Source organism: Manacus candei, unplaced genomic scaffold (genome assembly GCF_025592945.1).
Source record: "Manacus candei isolate 608988 ecotype Guabito, Panama unplaced genomic scaffold, ASM2559294v1 h1tg000019l, whole genome shotgun sequence".
Lineage (NCBI taxonomy): Eukaryota > Metazoa > Chordata > Aves > Passeriformes > Pipridae > Manacus > Manacus candei.
Window position 1 is genome coordinate 5949297 of NW_026138067.1, and position 12976 is coordinate 5962272.

At 36.0% G+C, this 12976-nt stretch overlaps 1 protein-coding gene across 39 annotated transcripts in view; it reads left to right on the forward strand.

Moving 5' to 3' along the window:
* RIMS2 (regulating synaptic membrane exocytosis 2) overlaps window positions 1-12976 on the forward strand; it is a 449774-nt gene that overhangs the window by 243927 nt on the left and 192871 nt on the right. For 24 of the 39 annotated variants that reach the window (XM_051785127.1, XM_051785135.1, XM_051785132.1 and 21 more), the window contains one exon: window positions 11311-11441. In XM_051785127.1, coding sequence (XP_051641087.1) covers window positions 11311-11441 — 131 coding nt within the window. Of the gene's footprint in view, window positions 1-3641; window positions 3690-11310; window positions 11442-12976 lie in introns of all 39 variants that reach the window. The other 15 variants (XM_051785115.1, XM_051785116.1, XM_051785117.1 and 12 more) reach the window with 1 other exon arrangement.

Here is a 12976-nt window from a genome sequence, read left to right on the forward strand (position 1 = left end):
CACACTGTGAAACGATGGTCCAAATCTGAACCACACAGAACGGACTTTCTCACTTTCTTGATTTCAGATAAAAATCTTCATGAGTTTAAGATTAGGATTTACTAGTAAAATCAGTAAGTTTGTTGATTTAGTGGTTTGATAGGACACTGCAGTATTGGGAAATTTGGAGGTATGTTCTGGTTTACTGAGAATAACAGAAATCCCAAGGTTTCATTTCTCAGAATGGCATATAAATTCATTGTTTAACTCTAGAAGGCACAATTCCTATTTCTATTTATTTTTGTTTGTTTCAACATAAAAGTATCTTTACTAGTAAGTTTAATTCCATCTAAGGAAACCAAATAATGTTAAGAGACATTCAAAGATCTTTCCTACATTTGGTACTTCCTTATGAACTGTTTGCCATTACATACAATACTTCCTACCACATATTATCTGTGTTTCCCTCAGAGAGCAGCTGATAACTGAGAACCAAAGATCTAGCTGACTGACACTGAAGTTAGAAATGCTCTGTAACTCTAATGTTGCAATTTAGGCATCTAAGATTAGTAGACATCTACTAATCAGACATTCTTCAGTATTTTGGTTTTCTCAGTTTTAATCAGTTGTTTTCTAATAGAACGATTGATGGATCACATATTCATTCCAAATAGCTGATTAAGATAGAAATTAAAGGAAATACTAAATTCCAGATGCAATTGTGAATGTACTCTTTATGGTGAGTGCCTAGGCAGGAGAATAACTACAGAATCCTGTCAGTAAAGGGGGACAGGATGCTGTTCTTTGTGGAAGAGGCAGGTCAGTGACATTCTGGGTGATGGTGGCTGAATTCAGACAGGCGTAATGAATCTGAGGGATAAGATTTTGGAAGTGTTTTCTGTATTTTCTGTTCTTTTGGACAATAGCATGTAGTCCTGAAGGGCTGTTAGGGCAGCTGTGGTTAATAGGTTGCAAAATACAAGAGTTTTGGGCAGAAGTGGAGATACTACAGTTTGGATGGAGATCTGAAGTAATAGAATACTTCGATATATGCTTTCTTATTCAGACAGTGCTATAGATCCTTAAAAGATTTTTATATATTAATGGTATTTTGGAATGTGTTTCTTTGTGTTCAGAATGGCTTTAGCGAGTTTAGCTGCAGTGATGCCTCTAGTATTCAAGGATGTCTTTGTCAATTCAATCTTCCATATTTTCCTCTGTATTGGCATTGGTCTGTGTACCTGTTTTCTTCTGCTGAGGTTACAGTGACGCTGACTAATAGGATTGTCAACAAAGTAAGCCATCTCACATAGATAGGGAATTTTCTTTACATTAATGATTATTCTGCTCAAATACATATTTAATTGAACAAACGATGTGCAACTTCAGTAAACTATTGTATGTTATAACTTACTAAGGTATAGAAATAATTTATCCATATTCTCTTCATTTTATGGCACTTTTTATCCACATTGTTCTTTCAGGGGAGTATTTGACTGTTATTGCAATTATAGTTTTATTATTATTTGTTTTGTCTTATTCCTGTTTCTGTGTTTTTTCACTGACTTGTTTTTCCTTTAATATCATTTTGAAAAAGTCAAAAGTATTCTTTGTGTGTTGATGCTCTTAGCTTCATTACTGCATTTTGGCTACTTTTTCATTATTGCATGAAAAGTATAACTTGGAATGCTTTTGCAATAATGAATAACATAACTAGAAGACCATGTAAATTGAACCAAGTATAAAATCACAATACTTAATTTCTGTGCTGGCAGAGATTCTAACAGAAAAAGGATGTTATTTATGAGATTAATCAAGTTTTTTGTACACCTGAACCGTAGGACCACTTCAATAGATTTTCCATATATATTCAGTTTATAAAGCAATAAAAATACAGTTATAGAAATAATAGTTATAATATCTGTAGTATACTGGAAAGTGTTTATTGTACATCGTGAAGGGCATATATGTCAGCTCATTGAGGGGATGAGATTAGTAGGAGACAGACTTCCCTTACTCCTTTTAACTTTTCCCCTTTTCCCTTTTTTTTTCCCCTCCCCTTTCTACCTCTATACAATTAAATTGCTGTTGCTCTAACATCAAAACATGAAAAGTTCTAGGTAATGCACACAAGATGCTTATTGCTCTCCATTTGCAAGGCAGAATATGACAGCTGAGGACCCTTGGTGTGTGGTGGGAGATATGTCATAAGAGATGTCCCTCTTAGGATTGCATAATTCTGGAATATCTGTTTTTCCCTTGTAAAATGGAGCAGAAGCAAGCTGAAGATCTACTTTTATTGTATGTGAGTAGGTCACATTCTAGCACCCATACACCTGACTCTGCAGTCCTGCCCATGCATCGTGGGGGGTACCTCACAGAGCACAGGGAGCGCAACAGACAAAACCTGTGATCCAGACTGTCAAGTTTTCTTATCTATCCTCTTGCTTTGGTGTAAGAACAGATTACTTCACACATTTTATGGAACAGATTTCTCCAGCATCTGTGCGTGCCAAATAAGCAAGGAGGGTGGCAGAAGCATCATCACGCTGCCTATCTCCATGCTTTGGGTACATTTCTTATGGAAGTGAATATTGAATAGGAGCTTCTTTGTATCATTTTGAGTTAGATCAATAATCTCAGGAAAACTGAGCAGGGAGATAAAGAGATTCCAATCTGTCAGATGCTGTCCGTGCTCCTGGTCTCCCACTCGCTGGCCCTCTGAGGTATCAACGTGTGCTCTGGTTCGTGTTTACACCTCATACTTTGTACCAATTCTGTGCCACTCCATTAGCTGTTGCCCTAAACAAAGGATGGAGAGTGGTTGCTTGGAATTAGTATTTTGGAGTGTTTCCTGTGCTAACGTAGTCTTGAGGTAGCCACTGGAAACCACAAGGTCGTATGTGGTCTGAATAGTTACATCACAGAAATAAGAGTTACAAATGTGTCTATCTATGCAGTTTGCTAAATGCTCTAGATGCCATTTCATGCAAGGGTTTTCTGTGTATACCATATGTCATTTCTGTCATGATTGCTACAGAATTGAAATACATAGATTGTACCTTCCCCCAGGTAATGCTAATACCAGAGAGCACTAACTTTCTTTTAATAGTTCTAAAATTATTTAGGAGGGTTTTTTAATAGAGATGCCTTTTAATGTTGCAGAGAAGAGAAAACCTTTTACTTTACTTGCTTTACTTTACAAAGCAACCAAAGCTGTCAATGCATGTACTGTACTTGTTTCTCTCTGAATATGCATCTACAATCTTTCTGAAAGATGTGATTAAGCTTAAATTATGTTTCCAACCCCACTTTTAAATCACACTTTGCTGACCTGTTCTTTTTGTTACATGTTATTTCTAAATCTATTGTAAATGTGAAGAGAAATCCTTGCTCCTGGGGAATCAGTGGTAAAATTCCTGCTGACTTCCCTTAGGCAAGAATTTCCAATACAGGGTTTTGATATGATTTGGTAACAGATTTGCAGATTTAATTTATGCATTGCACTAAAATACTTTGTGTTAGATAAATATGTTGTTGGTGTAAAGCTGTGTTTAAAGTAATAGTTGTGTGTCTTTGTTTTTACTTTTGGTCTTTTAGTTTCCAGCGTGTTGTCCTTTTTGGTTTTGTTTTATTGCTTTTTCTTTAATTTTGCTTACCAGAGCCAAAGCCTTAGTAGAAGAACAACGCCTTTTGTTCCTAGGGTTCAGGTAAAGACTTCGTCTGCCTGACAGAGACTAAAGTTGTGGGTTTTTCTTTTGTTTGTTATGGAAAATGCATAGCAGGAAAACGTTACATTATAGTCCGTTTTCCCATATTTTGAGTGTGTTTCTTTAAATCATATTAACAACTTTCATGTCATCTTGTGAGCAGCCTGTAAAATTCTGCATGGGGGTGAAAATATTAAGTTAAAATTTAAAGAGACAACTAGTTTTTGTTTGATTTCTGCCCAATATTGAACTCATACAGTTTTCAATAGCGACGATGGCTATGCATCCCACATATAAAATCTGTGTACTGTTTAAGCAATAAATAATTTTGTGCTTGAGGTCATTATATAAAGATGAATGTCTCTTTAAATCATTCATTACTTAACACATACATTTTGCATTTTCCAAATAATAGTAGCGCCTCAAGTAGAAGATGGGCAAAAAATTTGTACCTTGTTTAAAGAAACAAATTTCTTATGTATGAAACTTGGTTCTTGCATTTTAAAGTACATCAAAATAATCAAAACCTTACTTGAATAAAAAATGAATTCTCTCATTGTGCTATTGAATTTATTTTGGTTTGATATTCTGTTTAGGTACAAGTTGTTTGCCTTTTTCATTAGGAAGCTCCTAAGGTACTATAGATTAATGCAAAAGTAGGTTTTACTAATATATTACAATGCTTATCTTGCTTTGCTGCATGTTTTTTTGTAAATAGTATATTATCTGCTTTTCTTACAAAATATCTTTATGGAGTTGTTAATCTTTTGTGTGGGAGATGTATAAATGCTTCTCTGGTTTGATCAATTGCTTAAGGAAAAATGTAAAGGATGACCTAAGTGATCAGAATGAGATGACCAAATTTCATATTGAAATGGAAAAGTGATCATACATACATATATTTATAAAGGGATTGGAAATATGAATCTAAATAAGATATCAAATATGACTCGTATTTGATAAAGTTCGTCTTTTTCAGAAAAGTAATCCTTACAACTGCTTAAATATAAATTCAAAAGAAAGAAATCTAAGGGGAAAAAAGAAATTAAAAAAGTAATGTCTTGATAGTATTGTTTAAGGTTAATATATTATTATATGCTATTGCAATAAACTCTCTTTGTATGAAAAATTAAAAATATCCTCTAGCATGATTAAGAAAGTTAGATTCTGCTCATGATAGTGAAGTCAGAGGGGTACAATCACAAGCTGTTAAGTAGTTCATAGAGGTAAATATTGTATATGACATAAGTAGTCTTCAATGTTAATTTTCTTTTTAGATATGTGCTAAATAAATTAAGAAATGATATGACAGTTGATTGTTCAATTTAAAAAGGAAACATCTTCTTGAAACCTGCATGTCCATGAAATACTGTAATGTAGAAATAACATGTAGTAGTGCCTTATTTTAATCATATTATATAAAATAAATTCACATAAAAATTGTCCGTTCTACTTAGACTAATATCCTTTAATGAAAAAAAAATTACCTTGTTCAAATGATTATGGTAGTCATTTGAGAAAATAGAAGAAATATAATGTTTGATGGAGAATATCCAACAAGAACTGAAAGTGTATGAGGCTTACTATCTCACCTCTGGTTGGATTATTTTGATATTGTAGGTAAGAATTGTCTTTAGCCCCAATTTTGCTTCTACACAATGCCCGTGGAGTCCTTGTGGACCTCTCTAATGTTTGTTTTTTTTAAAGCTCAGTAACAGTCAGAGCTAAACGTACGGTTTTTGACAAAAGTTCCTGAAAAACTCAAACTTATGACCTTGGCAATATCTTTACAACTAGATTAAAACAAAAAGTCATCCATTTGTCCACTTTTAGAAGGGATGGTAGGTAGCCTAAAAAGGATTAATGTAAGATATATTAATCATGCAGACTGCAGAGAAGAACAGGAATTCTCCAGTAGTCTTTAAACAAGCAGTCCAGCAGCAGTGCAGAATTCTGGTTACTTTTTGGCATGACAAATTCACTTACTCAGAGCTCTGAGCTGCTGTTTACAGTTGTCAGGAAGTATACATTTCATTGTGGACTGTGGTATAGCTGTGTCTGTAGAATTGCTTACCAGAATGAGGATCTCCAAACTTTCTGTTTATACCTATTTGTTTCATCGCTCTGAACAGGAGATGCACATCTTTATTCTTGCTTGTATCTTCTTTACTTGATGGTCTAAAACTGATCCTTTCTGGCAAAAGTTCCTCTCTCACACTTGTCTCTGTCATTCCATTAGTTTTCAAGCTCTTGTGTCACTGGATGATTTCATAGAATCATCATTTTTTGGGGGGGAAGAAAAACACTCAAATCCTTTTTTTTTCCCTATCATACACCCTTCTCATCTTTTACTAATTTCACAGTACTTGGAAAAGTGAGTATTTATTTCCTGAACTTCTAGATTCAATTTAGCATACCAGCAATTTTCGAACTTGCAAAGTGATGCTTTGTGACATCTTTGCAGGGAACAATCTGTTCTTACATTTGTGTTGTCTATGCAGTATCTCTTGTTTACTTGGTGGAGCCTCTTTTTGAGCCACAGTTGCCATGAGACCACTGTTTTTTTTCTAACTTCAAAAATTTCAGACATCCTTTTTGCTTTAATACAGAACATCATACAGGTTTTTCCATTTGACAGCCTTTTCTTGTACTTTTTCCATCATATCAGATGGCAGCTAAAGCAGATAACAATAATAGTTTGATTTAGCAACCCTCAGTAGTCAGAATTTGTTAGAGGTATGCTTAACAACATCCAGAGCCTATCTCAGCTGTGCTGCTTCCAATCTACATAAGCTTAAGTCCAGTAAAATGATTACTGTATGCATTTTTAAAAATAAACTGAGATTTCTTTTTTTTTTCAACAACATATCCTGCTGGTATATCTCATTTCAGAATAATGTGAGAAAGAATGTAGTATCTCAGTTTCAAAATATTATACTAATAAACAACTATGTAGGTTACATGTAAAATTATAATGAGCAACAGAACAAAAATATCTGGCCAAATCTCTCTCAAACTCAGTGATGTTTGAGCAGGCTGTGGTGGTAAAAATTAAGCTGCAGGGCAGAGTGTCTAATAAACTGAATTTATGTCCTTAATTTATGTAGCTTATACTAGCTTCAAATAAGTCTGAAGTACCTTAAGGAGGATCTTTGACTCGTACAGTTAAAGAGAGGAACTAAGTACCTCAATGCATGCATGAGTGATCAACCCAAATAAAAGGCAACTAACCCCATTAATGCTATTTGAAAGTTAGGCTACTCCAGAGGGTGAGTTGATTCTCCAGGAGGCATTTTCTGAGGCTACAGAGGACCAACCTTTCCTATTCTGTGATTCTGTGAAAAAGGAATACTATATATACTAGATAACTGTATCCTCCCTTCTCAGAATGCAATGCCAGCAGTCAGCTTTTGTATACTGTGGTATGTGTAGTAAGCTCATTCCAGAGACACGACATCTGCTGTTTAAATACTGTTTAGACTGGAGAGATTGAACCTGTCTCTCAGAAGAGTGCCTTTATCATCAAGCTATTCCACATCTCTTTCTTCTCTGGAGTGAGAAGTCTCATCTGAAGCTGAGATACTGTTTGGTTAGGAATATAAGTTTGTGGTGTTATCAAAGCAAGCTTAATTTTAGCATAGCGGGTTCCAGATCTGCTACCCATAATGAGTACTGCTCTTGTATTAGACCACAATGAGTTAAGAAATAGAAAGAATCATATAAAGCTGAGACCAGACCCTCAACTCCATTTCCCCCAATCATCTGACTGCAGAGAAGTTATTTCCTGCCTTCTGTGTGGCAGTTATTACCTGGAAGCCTGTCTCAAGGAGTGCAGCAGATGCACTGCTCTGTGAATAACAGACCATCTCACAGTTTCAGCATGCGTTGAATTTAGATGCCTGTTTGTCTGAATGTAGGTTACAGCAGAAGCTTTAGTGAAGCATTAAGTGCATGTCTGGCTGGCAAAGGAGCCTAGGGGAGGAAAGTATATGAGCATGTGAGTAGCAAATAAATTTCCAGGATCTCACTGCTAAGTGGGAAGATCTTCAGAAAGCATTCAGGTTGGATCACTTTCGAAGTGAATTTTAGCAGCCTACATCCTAAATAATCTAGATAGACGATGTCCTATTCAAGAAGAATTTTTACAGGTGTTAGCCTCCAGATTAGCATTAGCCAGCACAATTTTTTCTGTGGCACATTTTATGTATTGTAAATTTAGCTTTCCCTTTCCTTAGTTTAGATAAGAATTGCTTTGCTTCAGTTTCTTAGATCTTCTAAGCTTCTAAACGTATGTATGTAAAAAATTGCTGAATTGAGGTTATGTAGATTCTGTGCTGTTGGTCAGCTACTTAAGTCTCTCACTGCTGACCATCACACCTGTACATTTTTGTCGGACTTTTACTCTATGTTCTTTACTTTTTGGTGTCAGGCATTTTTTCTACAACTTAACAAAGCTATAAAACAAACAAACAAAAAAATTCTTCATCAACTTTTCTGTTATATGTGTGCTATCCTGTGTTTATTTCACAACGTGAAACATTTATAGCGTACTGTGAGATGTGTTAGGATTGTCCTGTATTTATAGATTAGGAATTGAGAAAATATGATCAGAGTCTGAGACAACCAGGTTCTGTCCAAACATTAGAAACACCTCAAACTTCAATTCCAGTGCTTTACTTAGCACACAAATCAGGGTCCAGGATTTCATACCAAGCTTCTAGACACCAAAGAACATGCAATTGTAAATGCTTTTCAAAATATCTTAAAGGGATGCACCCTTTGATACACAAGAGTTCTGGGAAAGTGGAAGGGATGGAATCCAGTCCTCTTGGACTGCACATGGCTGTCATAAATGGCTGTCCTTTCTCTATGAGTAGAAAGAAGAAGTTCTTATAGGATAATACCATACCATCCAAATATTGTCATAATGTTTATGCACAGGAGAGTCAGAATTAGATCAGTCATATTCTTAAACTCATCTATCATATTCAGTAGGCTAATCTAACTCCTTACTTCTCATTTTCCTTTCCAATTTCCTGCCTTGACTTCTTGTCAGATTTTCCTTCATCCCAGTCTCTCTTTCAACATCTTTTGTGCCAGTTACAGCATGACTGGTTCTTTTGTCACCTCATGCCATTTCTCTCTTTCAGTCTATTTTTGCCCCTCTGTTCTTCTCTGGTCCCTGACATTAGTGGCTCCATTCTTCCTGTGTTTCACCAAGAAGTATTCTGTATATTTTACTTTCTCAGTAATTATAAAGCAGTTTTTGATTTGTCCCGTCTTCCTTCTTCTAACCCCGTGAGAATGCAATCCCATCCTCCCCTCTATGGGGTTCTTTGACCATTCTCTTGCAGTATCTTCCTTTCTTCTCCTTGCACCCTAGTCAAATGACCGTTTGAGTACAAGTGCCTGTAATGTGTATTGGAGTCTAGAAGTATGAATAGAGGAGAGAAAGCCTCTAGTCAAAATTCTGACTCCTGACCTTTCCTGTAACAAGCCAAATTAAAGGGAAATTCAGGGAAAATTTGTCCATTATGTACAAGTGTTTCCCATTTTTTTCTTCTGAACATGAAGAGAAAACTAGAAGGTATAAGTCAATGCAAATTTTGAGCTCTTGTTCCAAAATACAATTTTGAGAGCATCTCAGAAAAATGGTGTGAGTTGATTTCAGTTTCTGCTTAGAGTAATTCTCTAAATATTTTGACTGAAGTTTTCATGCAAAAATTCAGTCAGAAACAAATATAGTGAAGAAATATTTAGTTTGAATATGAACACACAATTCTGGTTGTATTTTTGGCACCTATGTCTAGATTATTTCACATCCCTCAGTCACAGTTTGTGATAGTGTCTGTATCACAAATATATTGCATTCTACTTAAGCAAGCATAATTTTTCCCAAAAAAGCAAATGAAGATTATCTTCACTGCTATTCCCCTTGGGATGTGGGACTAACCAAGTCTGTCTTTTGCCTGAGGACTCCCAAGAAAGCCTGCGGGTGGATACATTTAGTGTCAGAGAACATTTAAGTTGACTTGCACTTCAGAGGTCATTAAAGCTTTGCTTTGGATTTATACTGTGTGTACAAAGCTTTCTGCTTTTGATCTGTAGTTGGTTGGAGACACCTAGATGTCCAGATAATTCACAGTTTAGAAAAAATACTGTCAAAGCCCCTTGCTTTGCAGGAATGTAGGAACAGTGTTTAAAAGTCTCTTAAATCTGACATGTTAAGGATAATTTCTCACAAGGCTTTTTGCTCTAGTATCCACAGAGCATTTTAACTGTTGGTACCAGAAACCTATAAAATCTATAGTAGGGCCAATGACATGATAATAGATGACAGGTGTCCCCTTCTTTTTTAATATCCATACAAACACTTTTGGTTGATGACTACAGGAATTACAAGATCTGAAGGAGTGGGGAGGGAAGACGTACACTCCTACCAATGATTGAGTTGGCGTGTATTAATGTAGTCTCACTTAGTGAAGTATTAGGAATGGCAGAAAGCTAAATCAGCCCCTTCTTTGTGGGTTAGAAGTCTTGAGAATTATATCAAGACCTTTCTTTAAGAGACTGAAATGCTGAAGATGAGGAGCTATGACAGCAGATGGAAATCCTGTCTCTGAGTGCACCTTCCCCTGGTTATGTCTATCTTAGCTAGGGTATATTCTTTCCCTGAAGGTGTATTGCTTGGTTAGGTGTGCAGTTGGGCATTATCTTCTTTGATTCCCTTAGGTTCAGGCAGGGTCTGTGTTTTCTTTAAACGTCCTAGTTTGTCCCCTGTCTCAGGCAAAGTCTGCATGAAGAGAGCCTCCTCTGTAAGGTGTAGTTAATGACTGCAGTGCTACCGCCATGTCATGGCTTCCTGGCTATTTGGAAGGCTTTGTTTTGTTCTAACTGCACCATTTCCCCCTTCTGCAGTGACTGCTCTAAAGTACGTATATTCTTTCCTTGACAGATGTATTTACAGCCATAGAATTCAAACTAAGATAGATAAATAGCAGCTTCTAGTGACTGTAGTGAAAAAGAATAGCAGATCAAGCCTAAGACTGGTTAATAATAATTTCTACAGATGATTAATAGTAGTTTTTACCATGTTGCTTAGTTGGACTATTAAGAGGGTTGGACTCCCTCTCTTACTATTTCTGGAGGGCTTATCTGATGTCAGCATAAATCTATACATCTTGAAAAGCATTTCGTGATATGAAATATTTATGGTCGTATCCCATAGTCTTTTTAGCACAACAGGATGTGAAAAATTAATTCATTCATTGTGCATAAACTCCTCAGAAATATATGTATATGCATATTATACATTAGTAACGCGAGTAATACAATACAAGAGAGAATAATCCTAACCAGAGTACCATGTGAAAAACCATTAGTGTGAAATAATGCACTTATTGTACAGGGGTTTAAAAAAAAGAGTAGCTCCAGGTACATACTGAAGCTCTTACAGTATTAGCTTATTTTTATTCTTTGTTATGAATACAAAGTAGAACATAATATTTTTCTGTTAAAGTAACCAACATAAATAGAAGCTTAGGAGCAAATTTATTTATAAGGACTAATATACTACTTCATTGTAGAAATGAGTTCACTAATTAATATTTTCTCCTTACAGATAAAACTGTGGTATGACAAGGTTGGTCATCAGCTAATAGTGACAATACTGGGAGCAAAGGATCTTCCTTCAAGGGAAGATGGGAGGCCAAGGAATCCTTATGTTAAAATTTACTTTCTTCCAGACAGAAGGTAGGGTGAAAACAAAGACAAGGAACATTTGAATAAGAGTTGGTCTGATACTCAGGTGGCATGCACAGTTGAGTTTATTGGCCATACATGGAAAAACGTACAGTTTGGAGTTCCTGTATTGAACATGCTAGGTTACAGCAAGATGTCTTTGAACACTATGCACAAACTTGCTTTCCCTGGCTATATTGTAAAATACTGAGTAGAAGAGGAAAGGTAAACGTATGTCTTTGAATGAGGATCTGTTATTTGCAAAGAATGTTGTTAGTGTTTTATAATGCCCTTATTTCCTATGAGTGCTATTTCTGTTTAGTGCAAAGAAAATGCAAAGTTCACAGATTTCTGGACTGATGGGTCTGGCAGTTTGGTTTGTCTCACCTTTATACAACAAAGCAGAAACAGATTTGGCATCTGAAACCCACAGATTTCTTATCACAGTATAAGTGATAAGTGATAGGGCTGAAGGGGACTCAGTTGAGATTGCCCATGTGCACCTTGGAAACTTCCCCTAAAGCAAGGGTAAACAAATCCTAAGTATAATAGAAATAATTTTATTAATTTTTTTTAACAGTGTGTCTAAAAATATTATTTCTCAGTTAATATTTTGATCCAGATTCTAAGTAACAGTTCAAAATTACAATGATTATATTAAAGTTGCAAGTATTAAAAAACAGACTGTGTCTGCATTACTTATTAAAAAATCCTCATAAATTAGTATGGCAGCTGCATTATGCAGCAATCAGCAGGTTTAAAATTAGGCATTGTTATGAGAACTTTTGTCAGTATTCTCAGTAGAAGGAATATGGGTGTTTTCCAGCAAAATTTGTTTCCATCAGAAAATATTAATTATTTCAAGTAGAAATATTCTGCAAAAGACTGCTTTCAACAACACCCTGGAGCCAGAGCCAGGACTGCCGTGGTGGCCTGCATGGAGACCTCACCTTGTAGTGGAAGTGCACCTTCATGTGGGTGGTTCCTTGCAGTCATCAAAAGATTTTGGGAGCTGTTTTGCGAACACTGTTCCTTCCAGTGTTGCTGTAAAAGAATATGTAACTCATTTTCAGGGCTTCTGGTTTCCCAGCTGTGGAACTGGGGTCTTTAGTCAGGAAACCCTGCAGAGAAGGCCATGCGCTGCCGCAAGCTCCCTGACCATTCCTTCGTGTGGGCCAGCTGCTCCTTCCTGCTCTGCAGTTGGAGTCAGCTGCTGTAGGACTGGAAGCTTGAGTGAACCAGCTGGCTCATTTTTCTGAAATGCAGATTTTTGCTGTGCCTGATGTTGTCAGCATATATGTTCTGCTATCAGACTGTGCCTTGTGAAAATCCCATTTACAGAAGTACATTTTGCTTTATAGAATACTGTTTTGAAAAAAGCCATGAAAACCCAACAAAAATATTAAAACATTTCTGGTTTTCAGGGAACTTCTTAAAATTTGAATTGGCACGTGAACTCAAAATCACCTAATCTTAGTTTTTAATAGGAAATGATGAATTATCCTCAATATACGCGCTGAACTTTACAATAAAGGAAAATTCCTAAT